This window comes from Pleurodeles waltl, chromosome 11, assembly GCF_031143425.1.
Source record: "Pleurodeles waltl isolate 20211129_DDA chromosome 11, aPleWal1.hap1.20221129, whole genome shotgun sequence".
Classification (NCBI taxonomy): Eukaryota; Metazoa; Chordata; class Amphibia; order Caudata; family Salamandridae; genus Pleurodeles; species Pleurodeles waltl.
Window position 1 is genome coordinate 419,855,345 of NC_090450.1, and position 20,864 is coordinate 419,876,208.

At 45.6% G+C, this 20,864-nt stretch overlaps 1 protein-coding gene across 6 annotated transcripts in view; it reads right to left on the reverse strand.

Annotated features, from left to right (window-relative positions):
• INPP5D (inositol polyphosphate-5-phosphatase D) overlaps positions 1-20,864 on the reverse strand; it is a 662,897-nt gene that overhangs the window by 59,557 nt on the left and 582,476 nt on the right. For all 6 annotated transcript variants that reach the window (XM_069213774.1, XM_069213775.1, XM_069213773.1 and 3 more), the window contains one exon: positions 3,221-3,370. In XM_069213774.1, coding sequence (XP_069069875.1) covers positions 3,221-3,370 — 150 coding nt within the window. The remainder of the gene's footprint in view (positions 1-3,220; positions 3,371-20,864) is intronic.

Below are 20,864 nucleotides of genomic sequence, written 5' to 3' on the forward strand. Positions count from 1 at the left end.
TGGTCAGTAGATAACTTTGCTTGTAGTTATGCATGATATATGTTTCTACTTGTAGTCTAGCCACAGTGCATGATTTTGGACACGATTGTACTTGCAGCCACGTGCCCAGTGCTGTCCTTTATTAATAGTTTGCACCTGTGCATCACTTTAGCCTAAGTGTTGTTTTAGTGCATTGTTTTATTTTTTGTTTATTAAGGTGCTTTACCGGGAAGACTAAACTCTTCTAGAAGAAGAGCAATTTGGTTTCAGGCCAGCAGGTGGCACTGAATCAGCATTGGTGCTGGACATGGACGAGCTGTAGAACAGTGGTTCCCAACCTGTGGTCCGCAATGCCTCCTCAGGGGTCCACAACTGCTTAGAAGATTAAAACTAACAGATTATGTCCCCAGCCTTTCAGTAGTGACTCAGTGGGGGGTTCCCAGATTGTAATTATGATTCAATGGGGATCCCCGGGTTCCAGTATTGATAAAGTGGGGGTCCACAGAAGTCAAACGGTTGGGAACCACTGCTGTAGAAGACAATGTACAGAGGTCAAACGTAAGTTCTGATACCACTTGATCTATCAGCCACGTTTGACAGTCAACAAAAGGATACTCCTGCCAAGACTAAGTAAGATTGGAGTAGACAGACTAGTGCTGAAATGGATTGATTCATCCTTGACAAATAGAACTCAAGCAATCTCACTCCCTCCAAGCGCTTACAATTTAAAGCAGTAGAGTATGGAGTTCCCTGGGGTTCGGCACTAAGTCCGATCCTTTTCAACATACATATGTGTCCTATATTAACCTTTATCGGGTCCAGTGGTATTAGCCTTGCTAACTATGCAGATGATACTCAACTGATTCTCCTTCTTGGAAATGACAAGCCAGAAGCACCAGACTCATTCCATAACTGTTTGAGGGACATTGCGAAATGTCTAAGCAACAACTCCTTTTAGTTTAATGGAGACAAAACCGAAATTCTTTGTTGCTCAGCCAATAACTTCTTAAGGGAACTCCTGACCAAATTCTAGCCATTGGCAAAGGATGGAAAGTTAGAGGCATCACAGAAAGTTCGTAATCTTGGGGTAATCTTTGATAACAAGCTGTTCATGGAGGGTCATGTCAATAAGATGGCAGCTACCTGCTTTGCATTTCTCCGCAATCTGAGGAAACGTTTACCTATACTACCCACACAGGCAATTACACTATTAGTACAATGTACCATCCTAAGCAGCCTAAAATACTACATAAAGTACAAGCAGCAGCTGCAAAACTAGCACTAAACAAGCAAAGAATATCATCTTCCGCTACAGCTCTGAAAGACCATTGGCTCCCAAAAAAGGAAAGGACGCAATTTAAATCACTATCCATATTGTTCAGAACAATTCATAAAAAGGGTACCATACCCCTGCGGAGGAAATTCAAGTGATACGTACCTTTCAAGGAGCCTACGTTCATCCACTGCAAATCTTGTATGCGTTCCTGAATTTCGGTAAATAACACAGAGAGGGTGAGCATTCTCGGTGAAGGCAGCACAGCTCTGAAATAGGCTACCAGCACCGTTGAGAAATAGTAAGGATCTCTTTCATTTTAGGAAGGCACTCAAAATCTGGCTATTACCATACAACTAATGGTAAGGGCCCACTGACTGGCTAGCAGTTTTCGAAAAAAGGGCAAGCGTCAGGATACTTTTGAGGTGATAGCTGCCTTTTTCAATAATAACTATATGATAATGAAGTGCTGGTTACCATATTGTGATACATTTGCAGTGATAGAATGCGCAGAATAATAGGGTGACAAAACACACAGAAGTGTTAATAATCCAACAGTTGGAGCAGGTGGGTAAACCCTCACTTTGAACTTCTTCAATTAAGGATCCCTACGCAATTTTTATATAAGAGCTTTTTTAAAAAACAAAATCCGTTTTTATATGGATTCTGAATCAAAGATATTTATTCTTGGCACTGAGGTGGCAAAACAGAGTTTTACAAGAGTTTTTCAACCACCAGAGATCGACCTTTTATTCCTGATGATGGATGGGGCATTGTTGATGACTCTAGGTTCTTGGTAGGCCGCAGTGTGAAGCTATCACTTGTGCGTACATTGGGCCTTTATTCAGTGTTTACAGAGACAGTTTGGTGTGTTCAAATGTACACATATTTAGCCATATCTTTGCAGCTGCAGCTTATTTTTGAAGTTTCTGTAGTATTACTTTTCTTTGACAGGCCTGTGCAAATCATGTTAGAATAGTCTATCCATCTGAAAATGAGATCTAGTTCCATAAGGGATCTTCAGGAGAGGGAGGATTTTAAGATAGAGGGTCACATGTTGACTCCCTCTATCACAGTGTTGATTTGAACGGACGTAGAGAAGTCCCAAGGATTTTTGTCTAAGTGGTGGATGGAGCAGACCAAAACCACAAGTCTATTCAAATGGGCGGACAGGTGGTTTCTTGATATCCTAAGATTAGAATTTCTATTTTTAATCTGTTTAGGAAAATAAAGCTTTCTGTCATGCAGTGGTCTCAGCCACTGGCAATATTTTTGTGGCTCTCAGGATTGTTCTCAAGATGACTTTAGAGCTGTGTATAATCAACATATGTCTGGAAGTAAGTAATGTTCTGATCTTGTAGCTGACGAAGCTGCTGCAAGCAGCAATTAAGGAGGAGTGCAAGGAGAGGGGAGCCTGTATTTGAAGTCAGCCTGCCTTCGGTTCTTGTCCTGCCATTGCATGTTATTACTTATAGCCATGGACCAATGGATGTGTATACACAGTCGTCATCCCACAAGCTGCCTTACTTGTAGACGTATTTCAATGCATTGTTTGACAGCTACTGTAGTCTAAGGCTTTACATTTAGTTGTGGTCACTGATTGGCTTTGCTTGTTGTCATGACAGTACAGAACTTCACTTACTCTCTTTTGCCAGTGCATTCCTTTGCTTTAGCGTTGTTTAATGGCACCACTTTCCTTACCGCCTTGTACTGAGAGTGCATTTTTGTCCGATATTAGGCTTAGCTTTACTCTCAGTTAGGTTCACATGCTTGTATTTGAAGTGATCTTCAGTTGCATCTCTTGTAGTCCATCCATGGCTTTTCTATTAGTCCTGCAGCAGTGAGCAGTGTTACTTGTAGCCTAGTTACAGTGCATTATAGTATATCTAGTCATGATTTCCCACTTTTATGAACAGGACAGAATATTAACACATATAGAATTTGGAGTCCTTTTATGCCCATTCTTACCATACAGCTTCTCCCTTTGCTGTCCATGAGAGGTCTGGAGCTTTATATCACCATGGAAGTGGCCCGTCAATTCTCCGTGGTGCGTGAGTGGGCTGGAAAACGGGACAAGTGATTCCGTCGCATGCACCCGTAGAGCAATGCAGCCTTCCCCTGGGGATGGAAGAGAAGTGAGCATGAGAGGACAGCAGCCCTACACAATTCTGTGTTGCAAAAACAATACAAGCTCTGGAGGCAATGCTTTCACCAAAAGGCCCGAAGCAGAGGTTCTATTTTAACAGCAATGTGTGCTGCAATCTATGTGAACTACCTAACCTGGACTAGGAAGAATGTGTAATCAAAATTGTGTTGGTCTCTCTAGAGTGTCCAGGTGGTGTTAGACAGAAAAGCAACCGGAAGTGGTAGGGAATGCACTGGTACAGCCCATGTTGATCTTGGTATTACAATGGATACCTTAATCTCACCAAAAATAAGAAACACAAATATTTCATACGTCTTAATAGAAGCAATAAAATAGACCACCAGAGCAATTCGAACAATCCTATTCAGTGTTCTTCTGTGATAGGGTTTAACAAGCAGATATGCTAAGATAATTTTATCTGCTGTCACTAAGCTATTTTTCACATTCTTGCTTTACTTTTAAACGCCACTTTTAGAATAAGTTGCGAAACAGACATTTTGATTAGATTGATGCCTCCGCTGGCTACAGCAGCTCTCGGTCATTTAACACAATGCCACATGATTTTCCTTCTCCAGAAATGCATTAGATAGAGAGAGAGAGAGGCAGAGAGAGAGAATGAAAGAGAAAGAGAGAGCGAGAGAGAGAGAGAGAGAGGAGACTGTGTCCTGCTCCACACCTGCCTGGGCCATCATTACAGAGGCCTTGCACAGAGCCACACATTGGGCTGAAACCCGGCTCCTGCCGTCCTTGATTCGCCCACTCCCACCTATAGCAGTGGAGACTGCTTGTCAGGAGTGCCAGGAACAAGTGACATGCAGGACTACACAGTATCAACAGAGAGATATGCAAAAATGAGAGTGAGAAATCACTGGGAAGCTTAGGAACCCACAACACTAGAAGGAAAGAAGAGGTGCTTGATAGAGGGTCATTCTTGGCATAAAGAAAGAGATGATGATCTGTTTGGACCTGCTGGTTGCTTACTCTGCCGTCGCATTCTTGGCTACAGTAACACTAGGCTTGCCTCTTTTCTAGAGCTCTCAGGTGCTGTATGCTGTATTCCTTACCGTCCACCAATGCTAATTCCTGTCTCCTGTGTCTGGCGGAGCTTGTGTTAGAAGTTGCAAATTTGCCTGTTGGATTGCCCTAGTAGTACGAATTTGATTTCCAGTACCACCAATAACATCCAGATGAATTTTGGTGCTGCAAACCACTTTGAAACCAGATTATACCACCGCCAGAAGCAGGAAAACAAGGAAATTTTTGGATTGATTCCCTGAGTGTAGGCTGAGGATAAAAAAGGGCAACAGTTCAAACTGGCAACTCCTAGGCATGCAGGAATACCAACATAATTAACTGCATTGTTTTCAGAGTAGAAAGACAGTGGAGGACCATGGAGTTCCCACGGGAAAACTGTGAGCCCTGATATCTCTGACCCAAGCTGTACACAAGGAGCAGTAAGATAATAGCTCTGCTGGGTTAAGTGTGATATGCTCTCATTAGGTCAAAACGCTTAGGAAAATATTTCTTTTTCATTAATTCAGATCAAGTACAAGGCACAACTGAAACGATACAATCACTTAATAATTTCTATTGACTATAAATATGAAGGCTCCACAGCATTCATTCAGTCCATTTCATTGGCACCTATTTTCTCCATAAATAATGGATAATCGGATGAGTACAAAAAAGGAAAGACTAAGGGCATCATTACGACCCTGGCGGTAAAAACCGCCAGGGTCGCGGTCCGCGGGAGCACCGCCAACAGGCTGGCGGTGCTCCTTTGGGCATTCTGACTGCGGCGGTACAGCCGCGGCCAGAAACGGAAAGTCGGCGGTGTACCGCCGGCTTTCCGCTGAGGACTTCGACCCCCATACCGCCATCCTATTCCTGGCGGTTTCGGCCGCCAGGAACAGGATGGCGGTATGGGCTGTCGTGGGGCCCCTGGGGGCCCCTGCAGTGCCCATGCCAATGGCATGGGCACTGCAGGGGCCCCCGTAAGAGGGCCCCACTTAGAATTTCAATGTCTGCTTAGCAGACACTGAAATTCGCGACGGGTGCTACTGCACCCATCGCACCCCTTCCACTCCGCCGGCTCCATTCGGAGCCGGCATCCTCATGGAAGGGTGTTTCCCGCTGGGCTGGCGGGCGGCCTTTTGGCGGTCGCCCGCCAGCCCAGCGGGAAACCCAGAATACCCGCGGCGGTCTTTTGACCTCGCAGCGGTATTCTGGCGGCCCCAGCCAGGCCGGCGGATACCGCCGCCGGCTGGGGTCAGAATGACCCCCTAAATATTTAAATGAAGTTTACAGAGAGAGTGAGAGAGAGCCCTCCTACAATCCTCCACCATTTTACCGCCCCTGGAAAAATGCTCAATGTATAGTCCCTTTAACACATACCTCGTTACTCAAGAGCAACTTTTACCCCCTGAATTCTAGAACCTAATACTTCTTTCCACTTATGCACATTCAGTATTCGCGCCACCGGTGATCACGTGAAGAAAACTCAAATTACAGGAATATATTTCGCAGAGGGGTTCTAAGTGGCATCAAATAAACGAAAGCGAAACACATTGTCTGCTTTCAAATATTACGCAGTCTTCTTCGACTGATATGCAACAGTTTCTTGATTCAAATAAAGTGCTTAACCATCTAATTTATTTCCTGAAAGAAATCAGGGTCTAAATAACAAAGGATGATGGAAAATAGGAGCAGAAACCTCAGTAGTATTACCTTTTTTATAAGGCTGATGCACCCAATTAGTGTTAGCTGTCAATTTAGATACTGTGTCAACTGCTGATTGGTTCTAACGAGGAGAAGTTTATAATGTAAGTCATGTCACTGGGGACAATCCTGAGTGAAAATTACAAAAGGGTACTATTTGTTGGCACTGTTTTGTTGCTCACATGTCTAAATATATAGATTCGGTGGAACAGGCATTGAAGAGCTTAGCCTTGGTCAAATTCATCTTCAGGCTCGAGACTGTGGCAAACGTGTCGTGCCAAAATGATTTCCTGGCTTTCCTGTAGTATCAATACAAAGCCTTCAGCCTGTATTACTCATTGAACACTCATATTCCAGTCTTATATTTCAGGATTTTTTGTGTAAATGGCTGGCAATTGCAAGCTGTTCAATATACAGTGTAAATAATAATAAAGGAAAGGGTTCAATCATGTTGTGTGAACCACTGAATATCAATACTAGAGTTTTTTGGTAACCAATTCAGCAGACACATTTTTTGACTATGTGAAATTGAGCAGGAATCCCATTGCTTCTAGTGCAACGTTTCCCATACTAAGGGTCTGGATGCTAACCAATTTTGGTGGGTCGGAAAAGCCCATGCAATCAAAAAAGATGCCTCTAAGTTCTGTATTAATCTTGTCACTTTTGCTGCACTTCAAAGTTAGAGGTCAAATGTCAGGCTATGTCTTCTGACAAACTTATGCCTATTTTTTTAATTGCTCTTTACTGAAGGTTGCGCAAACCATGAAAGACAATAGCTAGGATCTTGTACAAACTGAGTGCAAATCACATAATTCCATGCAATGTTACAGCAGAAATACAATACAGCATGGCGGGTACAAAGGGGTAATAATCTTGTGAACATATTTGTAACAACTCTGCGGTGTAGAGTGAGGTGGCAACCACCAATCATGCTGTATCAAGTTTATAGTGGGCCATGCTTGCATTGGAGTCAATGCTCCATTTAGTAGGCCTAACTGAGAGGGTGGGGAGCCCCATGGGGCAACTGGCAGTCAGAAATCGGAGGTAGGCTCCAGCAAGCAATATGATGTCTCACCCTGTAATCTGTGTACACTGTCCAGTTTGCTGGTGGAGTCTTTCAGCAGTGGAGCTGAAGCTTTCATGCTGGCATCAGGAGAGGAGAGGCTGCTTTCCAGTGCATTGCGATTGCTTGCTGTGCCAGGGCAAGTGCCAAGTCTAAACATTTATTCCCAGCCTTTTCTGCCTTGGTGCGGATCATTAGGCCTAGCAGGTACATTTTTTGGATATTGATGTGGTGTCTACCCGTTACTTGTGTAATGTTGTCTCAAACGTCAGCCCAAAAAGAGTGTAGGGCTGCACACTACCGCGTCATGTGCTGTAAGTCTGCATGTTCCGAACCACTTCAGGGGCATGTATGTGATACAGAGTTGAACATTCTGTGTTGTTGTGAGGGTGTCAAGAATATGCAGAGGAAATAATCAAACTGTAACAGTTTCAGACATGTGTTCCTGGAGATCTGTGGAATATGACAGAGAATCTGATGCCAATCTCCATTTGGAAGATCAATTTGTAATTCTCGACTCCAGCAGTGTCTCGGTCCAGGCTGTGTAGACCCCTTCGTCCACCCCAGCACCCTGTTACTATGCTTCATGGAACTCCCTGTCAACAACATGTGTAGAACTGGGTCAGTTCCGTTCTCTGGTTTCTCCACTCTTCCCCAATCTTCTCCTTAAGTGCTGTGTGTACATTAGGAATTGCCCTACTGGGACCTTGTGCCTCATAGAGATCCTTGAAGTAAAGGGTGCCCCTCCCCTAAAGAATTATCCCAGGGTCGCAATAGAGGTGCTACGTCAAGCGATTGGTGCGCTGATGCCCTAACACATGCAAAATAAACGATCTAGCAAGTACGCCGCCCCACTATGTTGGTTGTGGCATTTCCAAAACCAACAATTCCTAACTGTTGCCCATGTGGGGGGCCATCAACAAGGCGCGCTTGAGTGTCCACACTCCAGTCACCATAGGCTAGGCCAGCGGCAGTGGTGTAACAAAACTTGAGGGGGCCCCCTTGCACAGTACATTGAGGGCCCCCCTTCAGACTCACGCAGGAGCTCTCGGGCCAGCATACTGTGCTAAGGGGCCTTCTGGAGCTCAGCCTCCCCCCGCACTGCAGGGGCTGTGGGGGCCTTTGTTACGCCAGTAGCTAGAAGTACCTTTCTTCAGGCGACATTTCCAAAGCAAGCCACTTCATTAGCCACTGCAGCTGCCTTGCTAAGTAGTACAACTCATAGTTTGGGGCACCAAGACCTCCTTCGGCCATTAGTAAGAGCAGTTTATCTAGAGCCACTCAATGCCTACCCAGCACCCAGATCAAGTCTGAGAGCCACCCATTTAAATCATTAAGCAACGGAAAAGGCACCAGCAGAGGGAAATTGCCAAACACACAAAAAACCTGCAGCAAGCGAACCATCTTCGCTAGTACAACATGACTGATGGGTGATAGTGGGAGTCTCTGACAGAACCCTGATGACGAGTGACATGAGGCAACCATCCTATCCAGGTTGCCCCCGCAGATGTCTTTTGTGTCTCTGTAGACTCGGACACCCAGATATTTGAAGGCCTTAAATTGCATTATTCTAACCCTGATTTGTGACACTTAGCAGCTCTGGTATGGTATAAATTACAACAGTCATAAAAACCGAATAACAGGATGTGTATAAGTGCCAGATACAGGAAGGTATTATAATGAACTTTAGTAGATCGATCAGTACGGAAACTAAGTCAACGAGGTGTAGAATGGATAAGAAAGATTAACTAAAATGTCTTCAAACCAGAAGGGCTTTTAACTAAGATTTAAAGATAGCCTATTAGATAGTGAGTTTGAGGTAGAGATATCCAGTGGTTGCACTTCCTGAAAAAGATTGAGCCATAAGTCAAGGGTTCTAGCCGCAGAGCTTCAACAGGTAATGTGGAGTGAATGTGTAGGGCTCTGTAAGTGATTCATGCCGTTTTGTGTATAGCCCTGGTTTCAATGGAAAGCTGGTGAGGTTTTACCAGAATTGGTGCAATATGGTCATTCCTTTTGGTACCAGAGCACAAAACGTGCTGCTGAATGTAGGACTGTTTTTAGTGGAGTGAGATGAATCTTGAGAAGATCAGTCAGGAGTGAATTATTGTAGTCTATTCTAGATAGCAATGGTGATTGAACCAGTGTTTTGAGGTACTGCTCTGAAATGAGGCAGCAAATTCCCCAGAGAAGACACAATTGAAATCGAGCATTTCTGGCTGTTATGCTCACTTGGGTTGTAAATTAAGTTTTTTGTCTAGGATGACTGCTAGGGATTTATCAATGTTGACCACAGTAGGTTATCTGTTAAGGATGTTCACTGAGGCCATCCAGTTTTGAAGTTAATGGAGAGGGAGGTGGAACTCAGTTTTGCATGAGTTCAGTTGCAAATCATGCTGCTCTCTGGAGGTGATGGGGTCAGAGGTGTATCGGGCAAAAAAAGAAGTCAGCTGTTCTTCGCCCACGTCCAGTACTAGGCTTTTTATAGTCTTATACTAATCTGAGCACACTGTTACAATATCTGCCTGTTTATCATCACCAAATATTCTGAGTCATGTGCCACCGCCACAAGTCGCTGGGAAGTTATGCACAGGTCTATTCTAGTGTGCAAAGCGTGAATGTGTGTAAAGTAGATTATTCCCTGATGAGTGGGTCTGCATGCTTCTATTTGTCCATTAATCACCAATTTTTGATCCCGTCACTTACTTGTTTGGTTACGTGAAGTGCTCATGCTCCTACTAGTGGAGGGTGGGCACTGTCGACTATAGTTTCCAACACACCGTTAAAGTCCTACCTCACCACTGAGTGTAAGTGCATCCCCTGTCTTATGTCTGGGGAGTACAGCCCAAGCATGTGAATTGGGAAGCCATATAGTCTCCCACTAAAAAAAAAAACACATATTGCCCTCAAGGGTCCATCCGCTGCCACTGTCGGCAAAACGGCACTCCTAGTGCGACCCATATCAGAACTCCCATGGAACATGCCAAAGATCTGATGTAAAATAGCTGGCCTTTCCAGCAGGGACATTGTCGGTGCCCCTTCTGCTCTATAAAGTGTGTCTCCTGTAATATGGCAATATGTGCATAGCATCTTGCCAAATAAGAACGGATGCAATGGCACATGGCCGGTTGTCTCATCCCCTTAATATTCCACATCATTGAATTGTAGGCGGTGTGGTGTGTCATGGCGCCTGCTGTGGCAATGATGTGGTGTGCTGTGGGCACCTTTCATGAGCACTACTGAAAAATAAACCAACATCCCCAGCAGCAACTCCCCTCCCAGAGTCAGAAACCATGCCCCATCCAAAATTACATGAAACACGAGCCGCAAACTGAAAAGTGGAGGCTCCTTGAGAAGTAGACAAAGGCAGAAGGGTACAAAGAGAAGAAGGGGGGAAAGGAGGGAGAGAGAGAGAGCGGGAGAGAGAGAGAATGAATGGTGAAACAACTCAGGTCTCTCGGCATAAGAACAGAGATGCCTCTTCTGTTACTGTCTAGTGTGGACAGTGCCAGGCTAAATCAGTTATGTGAGTGGGCCGTGCGCTCGACCCTGAGAAGGCTTCCGATGTGCAACAGCACCGGTGCTGGGGGATGACCTACTTTGGGCTACACAACCAAGACTCAATCAGTCGCATAATGGTTGGGCAGTCCTCAGATGGTTTAGTATGTGCATCAGGACTCGGGTATGTCCCCCAGCCTAACTCATATGAGTTCCTCTGCAGACTGTGGTGTGAACCTGGGCAATGCCTGCATCTATTCGTCCTAACTGGTGGGAAGTTCTGTTGCCTCCACATCACTGCTGAAGTTGGATGCAAGTGTGGGACTCACTGAGTACAGCATCAGTGCATGGTGCTGAGGCCTTGTCTGTTGCAGCCTGCGCCTTGTTTGGGGATCAGGGCTACGCTGCTCACAGCCCCCAACATCTTTCACTGTTTGTGAGGATGACCTTGGCCCAGTCCCAAGCCTGTAAAGTAAAGAGGGTGATCCAGAACCTGGACGGGAACAGCAGAGTCTATTTCAGTTCCATTTTTGGGAACCCACGTTTAACAGTAAGGAACAAAGTTCTGTGCTTCTGGACGGCAAGAGTACAGTCTGGGAAAATTAAGACCTTGCTGTTCCCCACCGCAAAGTGGCCACTTGAAGAATGATGACCCTGCCGCAGAAAGGCAGTACTTTAGCTACCACAGGCCTAAGTGGGGTTTCCAAGGGCAGCATCCTCAGAGAGAACCGATGAGCCCATTCTAGTGGGAAAAAGTTGGACAGGCCTACGAGCACCACAACGTCCATGAGCCACCCCTCAAGGCAGGTTATCATGTAGCATCTCTCCGTGTCTTTGGGAAGGCCCACCAAGTGTGTGTTACTGAAATGTACCAGGTCCTCCGCTTCTTCTATCCTGTCCATTAAGATGTAAAGGTGGTCTGAGAGCTCCCCCACCTGGTCTGTTGCCTGAGGCTGCAGGGATGATTATGCCTTATTCACCCTTTCACGCAGCTTATTTTGGTCCTCCCGATATAGGCTCATGTCTACGGCCATGGTGTCAGTCTTCGCCTCAATGGATGTTCTAAAAGAGCTTAAACTCTCCAGAAACTAGGCAACCCCATCAGGAATGGGTGCTGTGAGCAAGGACAGAATCACATCCCTTGGCACAGCTGCGACAGTCTATTTGAACCCTGCACCCATCTCTGGGTGTTACAATGAAGTCAACAGTAATATGGACATTTTCTGCTTCCCCAGTGTTTGCAGGTCTCCGCTGGTCCAGGTCAGTGCCAGGCGGTCATCAAACAGCCCGCTTACCCCACCTCACGTGGTAAGGCAGCACGTGCAGCTGTCTGCCACACAGTTCTGCCAGGCTGCAAGAGGGAAATTCAGCTCACTGGGTCCCCTTAGCCGGCCAAGTCAGTCCCCATGTATGCAAAGATGTGTAGGCAGCAGCCTGAGCCCCTAGACCCATTTAGAGTGGCATCCTTAACTTTTCTGTGCTGGGGGTGATGAGGGTAGCCCAGTGGTCAATGAGCCAGATCACATAGTTTTGGAAGTGAGCCATCTCGCCCATTCGCCCAGATCTCAGAGCAGATCAAGGGCCTACCTGCCATTAGGGCATCTCCTCCATGATACAGAGATGGGGACCACCCTCGGCCCCAGGAACAGATGCCGTGGTGTACTTCACTGGCCGCAGCCCCCTCCAATCTTCATTCTAGCTGTGGCCCGGCGAGGCCCCCTCAGCAAGCCTCCATCACACAGTGAGGGTGGCCCACAAACAACGAGCGTCACTGGCTGCCACACATGGCCACTGAGAAATTAATTTTGCAGTTACACACTTTTTTGTAATTCTGAAGTGTGATGCAAACAAAGATTTTTATTAGAATCAAAACATATCAAGATACTTTAATTGCTAAGGCAGAAATGATATTCACTGATAACCGATTTCCACACATTATCATTTGTGTGCAGTATAGTTTTAGCAGTAAACGGTATATCAGTGCAACTTTAGACATTTCAATGCAAAACGTGCTTTCTGTACATTATAGTGCACTAACATACAATGCTTTAGTAGCATTGAAAATTTTGCCTGTCTCATGTCAATTAAAGCTAGGTGAATCACAAACGTTTGACATTCTAAAAACTGGGGCATGGTTCTATCCTAGTGCTTTCCACAAGAGTGCCCAGTCCTCCTTCTCCAAAGTTTTTTTGGCATCTCAAAACATAAACCAAGCCAAAATATGATAATCTTAGCAAACTTTATGGGTTCCAACAATATGTTGAAAGCCAGCGAGGCACAAAACTGCTCTGGTCTGCCTTAACTAAACAATGGATACTTTTAAATGTGGGCAGAAAAGACCTTCTCGGATATGTTACAGTTTGCATTTAGAAGTGGAAGAGGATCTTCAGTTATACGTTCACACACAATTGGATTTGTTATGCATTTTCTGTGGACGTATTTTGAACTTGTAATGATGCACCTTTGAGGTAGACATATGATGCTGTAAGAGAGAACATTTGTTGAAAAAGCATTATAAACAAATTTAAATAAAAAATGAATTGGAGATGAACCTGAGAAGCAATGAACCAACCTCTACAGATGAAATAAATCTTGGTACGAGTAGGACAAGTAATATTTCAGTGTGATGTAGGCATTCTTTTAAAATGGTATAATCATCGGTAAGAGGGATTTAATGGATTACATTAGGATTTGGAAAGAGGGCTTCTTGAGTAAAAGGACAATATAGACTTTGAGGGCCTGAGGGCTTGATTCGTAGGGGTGGATTTGCACTTTCGGGTGGGTTTGTGATTGGTTGCTTTTTGCAGAGGGGTTTGCAGGTTGTGTCTCTGAAGGTGCGGGGTCTCAGCACTTGGAAATATAAGTATTTTTGTGTGCAGGGACTCCGCACTTGAGGGGGTGCTGCTCGTCAATCCCTTTGTGGATGGCGGGCGGTTTATACTTGTACGGGGTGTGGTTTTGCCTTTGTGACTTAAGTTCCAACTGGCTATCAATCAAATCAGTCAAAATGAGTATTCCATCAAAGCAATAACTCAATGAGACCTGTTACATGATGTCATATGCTTTGTGCAGACTAACTTCTGATTGTGATCTTTGCTTTTGAGGTATACATTGGTGAGTTTTGCAGTGCCACACCATTGATGTTTGATGAGGATTTTTTTTACAAATACTAATAATGTCCGGGCCTTTTCTGCTCATGACATTGGGAGATTCTCAATTATATTTCTGATTTCTTACTTCTTACAATTAGAACGTGACAGACTTTACGTTTCTTTTCAACTGCTCTAAATCTCTAATTGTGATGTGGACAGTTTTTGCCTCCTAAAAGTTGACTAGCACAGAAAGAGTGTCTGCCATTTAAAAAAATCATACAAATTGTATTCATCCCACGTTAAAATAAATCAATCACCAATGCAAAAAAAATAAAAGCGTAAGAAGATGATAAGACCCATACATTGAATGATCCCTACTAGGTTTCGGGAAGATAGTTAATGTCCGTTGCAGAATAGCCTGTAGAACGCGACGTGAGGAGGAGGCTATCTGATATACAGTTAAGGAGAAATTCCATATAATTGGCAATTTCAGTGAAAATAAGCTTGAGCCTCTCCTTTCAAGAGCCATTCGGCCAGGTCATGGGGGTGCATTTAGCACTCTTGATCCTGCAGGACTTCCAGGTGTAAAGTCCATTCCTCAGACCCAGCTCCTTGAGGTAGCATAATGTTGTCACTGATTCACAAAGAGTGATAGCTGCAATTAGAACCATCCTTCAGAAAGAGAAGTTACTTTCCTTTCGCAACCCTCTTTCCAGTAGATACTCTAACCACACATTTCTCGCTGCCTTCCTTCCTTCCTGTTCTGTGGAGAGTGTAATGAGAATCTAAGTTAACTTGTGCACACTGTCAATATATTTAATGTGTCTTGCTTCACAAGTGAATATGTCGACATTTTCATGTCTTAAACTGATGTCAGCGTACAGAGGAAGCGCTTATCTCAATGTTTTGTGTCATTATGTCCTAAAGTGGCATGGATTTGAGATGGAGGCTAATGGCACACACGTCTGTGCACAGGAGTAGTTGCTGAAAATTTTCTGAATCCAGTCTAATGACTGGCCAGAGTCACAAGGTAAGGAGTCTGGGGTTGGATAGAATATCTACCAGAGGGAGCATTAATCAAAATAAGAAACTTTGGGCCTGATGTACAAATTTAAGGTTGCAAAGCTCAAGTCAGAGCCTTTGTGACAGCAAATTGGCTTTTTTATATTTTCAAACCCCAAACTGCGATTCAGTAATACATTACCAAGTCAAACCTTAGGGTTGTGAGTAAATACAGAATTGGTATTTGGAAGGTATGTGTAAAGGGTGCCCCTTCCAAATACTGATTCCTTAAGTTATATATTAATGTTTTGAGGCCGAAATCAGGGTGCAAAACATTAATATTTTATCAAAGGAGGTGGTAACCATTCACAAACGAGAACGGATCCCTAAGGGACCCCTTACTCTTTGTGAAAGGGGACAAAAACATTTTTAGGACCCTTGGACCACTGCATAAACCTAAAAAATGGCTGTAAAAATGTACATTTCTTAAACACATAAGGTTTTTCTTTTTAAAAAAAGGGCTACATTTGAAAAAAAGATTGTTTCATTTAAAAGCAATTACAGCCATGGTGGTCTGCTGAGCCTTGCAGGCCACCATCATGTGGCTCTTGCCAATCACACAGGGTTGCAATTTGTGGCCTTCCTCTTACATAATAATGAGGTAGGTTGACTAACAATTCACTACAATGCGGTATTTTGTGAGTAAACTTATTAATTCATAGGGTGGTTTGTAAAACACCAATGCATTCAATGGAAGTTGGTATGCAAATTTCAACCACTTCTATCAAATTCATTAAAATACATTTCAAATAGGAAATTGCTAATTTTAATTTGACACAATTTATGATTTCTTATTTGGCATATAAGTAGATCAGGCCATTGTCATCTACACCCTTAATTACGCATGGATTCTCCCTGTTTCATCCTCTTGGAGAAACATTGATTCATCAAATGGGCGGATGGCGAGCAGAAATTTCATATCACCCACTAATTTTGGATACCAAAAAAAATCAATCTCAGCCTAACTCTGACTTTTCTTATATAGTTGATTTTTGGCTAGGATGGCTGTTGTTCATGTCAATTATTCCCAAAAAAGAAGACCTGATAGCAGTTCAAGTGCTCAAGAACCCCTCCTGGATAGTTATTTATGTCATTCAAAAATAGGTTAACCCCCTGTTTGCAGTGTAAAGAATGTCTAACTTAGCAAAGAAAACATCGTGTTTGTGAATGTAGTGGGATAGTCCATACTTGCCCATAATTGTACTGCAAAAAGTAACTGCCCAGCATCCTTATCCCAGTCTAGTCCTATTTAAATTTTTTCAGAAAGAGCTCACAGTACCACACTAAAATAAAGAGCCAACAACAGGATACAGAGTTTTGTTCCTGTATAGCATCAACAACAGATCCAAATGTATGAAAGATACCCTTTACAAAATTGGGAATATGGCTTTCCTGTATGAAACATATATGAAACTTTCGATGTAGTAACATTTATGTATTTGCCCCCATTTTATGCCCATTTACATCAACCAAAATTATCACACACCTTTGTGCCACAGGCACATGCTTTCTCAGGAGAACCAACTTAAGCCCTCATTATGACATTGGCAGTAAATCCCACTTACCACCACGCTGACTGCCGCCAACATACCGCCGCAGCAGCAGATATCCGTTCACCATATCATGACACAGACACCAAACCGTCAGTATTCAGCCACAGCCACAATTCTGCCACACCAAAGGTCAGTGATAAACAGGCAGTATCCAAACCCAGACCATTACACCAACAGAACTATGCCCACCACATTATGACCCACAAATCACCACAGCGGACATTCAACGGCAGTAAACCATTGGCGGTACATACCGCTGCACTCAAAATGGACACATACATACAAAACACCACCACCTTGGACAATTCAAACAACACACCTGACAACCATACACACACCACACCTACACCACTATAAAACACACACCCACATTACCCACAACCCTTTACCATTACAAACCATTGCCAGCAGAGAGACATCAAGACCACAGACACAACCAAAGCCACACACTATACACACCTATACACCACTCACAAACTCCACATCACACACCCCAACACATTACCCAACACACCTCACCTACACACCTCACACAACACCCATGGCACCACAAAGACATCCCCATTTCACAAAGGAGGAGTTAAGGGTCATGGTGGAGGAAATCATCAGGGTAGAGCCACAGCTGTTTGGAGCACAGATGCAGCAGATATCAATAGCTAGGAAGATGGAGCTATGGCGGAGAATCTTGGACAGGGTCAATGCCGTGGGACAGCACCCAAGAACCAGGGATGACATCAGGAAACAGTTGAACGACCTAAGGGGAAGGTACGTGCCATTGCAGCAAGACACCAGCTCGCTGTACAGAGGACTGGCGGCGGAACCCCACCTCCTCCCCCACAACTAACAGCATGGGAGGAGCAAGTCTTGGCAATCCTGCATCCTGAGGGACTGGCCGGAGTAGGAGGAGGACTGGACTCTGATAAGTCAACTCTCTACTACTATCACCCCCCACCTGCATGCCATCACATACCCCCACCCTCACCCTCACTCCCATCACTCCACCACTTCCCACACATCCCACTATCACATCTCACTTATCCCAATGCCAAGCCCTGCATGCTATCCAAAGTATGGACACCCCTCACAGCCCTGCATGGACACTCATCACTAAAGCATGCACACCATAGATAACTAACAATCCCACCATATACCCACATACCCAAGTGAAAGCTGCATGGGAAAATACAACCACAGAGGACAAGCCACAGAAGCACAATATGTCAGAAACAGGGACCATAACACATAATTTACAACCCCACAGGTATCCCAGCCAATGTCAACGGAGAGGAGGTGCCAGCGATATCCAATCCCCCAACTGAAGAGGCCCACAGTGATGACAGCAACTCTGGTCTTCAATCTGGATGACCAACCTGGGCACACAGTTCAGGGGACAGAGGCACAGGCCAACAGGGAAACTGGAAGGAGTGCTGTGCGCCAGGGGGAGGACAGGCCCAGGGAACCGACTCTCCAGGAGGCACTTGCAGAGATCCTGGGAGCCTATCAACATTCCCAGGACACGATGGGCCAGATCCTGGACAATGTGCAGGAGAACAGGCGGCTGCAGGAGGGACAGTACCAGGGGATCAGCGAGGACTTGTAGGCCATCAACAACACCCTGATCTCCATAGCAGGGGTGCTGGCAGACATGGCCAACATTATGAGGGAGGCAGCCACACAACAGTGGGCCCCTGCCACTAGCCAGACAACTGAACAGCCTTCCACCTCCGCTGCCGCTAGTGGCCAGGAGGCACCGCCACAGGACTCACAGGCCACCAGCACCCCTCCCCCTGCAGAAGGAGAACTGCCTTGCAAATGTTCCCTGCGATCCAGACAGAAGCCAGAGACACTTTCCAGGACCCCCGCCAGGAAATGAGACTCTCCTGATTGTCACCGTTGTGTCCCACTCAGTCAACCTGTCCACCTTGAACTGCCTTGCTCCCCTTCCTATGTCCCCTTGGACAATTCACCTGTGCTACAAACAGACTGGAACAATACCATGGACTTTCCTCCATCATCACCCCATCCCCTTGTACTTGCCAATCAATATTTTAGCACTTCAATAAACACCCTTGGAAAAAAAAGAAGTTTGGAGTATGTCATGTTTTTCTATTATGTATTCATTGAAACAGGTAAAAGCACTGCAATTCAACTGTTCAGGAAATGAACATAGATTAATGAGCTGTAGCTGGCTGCAGTGATCACACCAGGAGTGTATGTGAGGTCACCAACATCTGCAAAATGAATTGTCAGAGGGAACAGTAAGTGGGCATAGAAGTGGGAAATATCAGCATGCCAGTGCCACAGAAATTCAAACAATGTTCATTAAAATTTGAAGTAACACTGTCCTACCTGTGTGTCATTGGAAGTATGGTCTGATCACTGCTGTTCTGTTGTCCTCATCCTCATCCTCTACCTCCTCATCCTCACTGTCCACAGGGTCCACTGCTGGCACACATGCATCTCCAGCCTCCTCCTCCTGCAAGAATAGGACATGGCGTCTGAGGGCCAGGTCATGCAACATGCAGCATGCCACCACTATCTGGCAGACCTTCTTGGGTGAGTAGCACAGGGATCCACCTGTCAGATGGAGGCACCAGAACCTGGCCTTCAGGAGGCCAAAGGTTCTCTCAATTATCCTTCTTGTATATCCATGTGCAGCATTATAACGTTCTTCTGCCCTTGTCCTGGCATTCCTCACAGGGGTCAGCAGCTATGATAGGTTTGGATAACTAGAGTCACTTGCAATTATTGAGGGACAACATTTAGCCACACACTATCCCCTTTGACCCACGCCATACCCATACACCAACATATACTGGGTGGGAACCAGGACTCACCTATTAGCCACACCCTGTGCCTCCGTAGTTGGCCCATCACATTTGGGATGCTGCTATTCCTCAGAACAAAGGCATCATGCACCGACCCAGGATACTTAGCATTGACGTGGGAGATGTACTGGTCCGCCAAGCACACCATCTGTACATTCATAGAGTGGAAACTCCTCCGATTTCTTAAAACCTGTTCATTCTGACGAGGGCGAAATGCATTATGTGTTCCATCAATCGCCGCAATTATGTTGGGGTTTTGTCCCATTGCATAGAACTCGGCCTTCACTGTGGCCAGATCTTCAACCTGGGAGAAAACAATGTAGCTGCAATTGTGTTTAACATAACACTCTTGTCAGCATGTTTGAGAACACTGGCTGTGACATTCCTGTTGCCAAGGCTACTGTCACTTTGAAAGAACCAGTTGTGAGGAAATGGAGCACTGATAGAACTTGCACCGGGGGAGATCCCAGTGGGGTGACGGATAGCAGATGTCAGGTCAGGCTCCAATTGGGCACACAGCTCTGTGACTGTGGCCCTGTCAAGTCTATAGGTGAGTATTATGTGCCTGTCCTCCAGTGTTGCCAAGTCCACCAGGGTTCTGTACAGAGGGGTATGTCTCCATCGCCTATTCATCCGCAGCAGTAGGAATCTATGGTGCAAAAGAGTGAGGAGCCGGTCCCAAATTGAACAATGGAGCTACAACAGAACTTTGCATGCTGTTAACTTGTAATCGGTCAGTGTGATTTGTCCAGTATCTCCTAATTTCACCAGTGATGCAGCAATTGTCCAGGGCATGCCCCCCCCCTGAAATGGCATCCGTCTGTCCAGTATGGAGGGACAGGTGGAAGTGAGGTAATTCCACTGACGTTTTGCGCAGTTGAGGGAGGCGGCCGGGAACCACTGTGCAATTCCTCAATGGTTAACATTGGGCCCTATGGGTTACAGTGGCCTATGGTGATCTACGCCGGTGGTGACGGTATGCACCGCCGCGGACGTGACTGCCATTTTCTATCTGATCCCTCACTTGCTACCTGATCTTCCACAGGAGAGGACCTACACTGCATGTGCTGCTGTGACCTGTGTCTGGAACCTACCATGGCCCGTGTGACTGGGGAAAGGGCCCCAGCCTTCACTTTGGAGGAGTTGGAGAGACTGGTGGATGGAGTCCTACCCCAGTACGGACTGCTGTATGGGCCACCAGGCCAAGAGGTTAGTACACTGTGGGCACAATGCATGTGGAAGGAATGCATGGAGTGGTGTGTGTGAAGGCCTTGTGTAAGGGGGGTGGGTGGATGTCCTCTGGGCGGCGTACAGGTTGTGTGCTGGGCCATGTGTGTGTAAATGGTGATGGAAACGGGTATGGTGGGCCATAAATGTAACAGGCAGGACTGTTTGTCTAATGTTGTTGTCCTGTGTGTATTGCCAATGCAGGTCAGCGCCCATCAAAAGAAGGGTATATGGCGTGCCATCACCAAGGAGGTGCGGACCCTGGGAGTCTATGGCAGCCGGAGCACCCACTGTCACAAATGGTGGGAGGACCTGAGACGCTGGGCACGGAAGACGGCAGAGGCCCAGCTGGGGATGGACTCCCAACGAGGAAGGGGTGCCAGTCGAACCCTGACCCCTCTGATGGCCCGCATACTGGCGGTGGC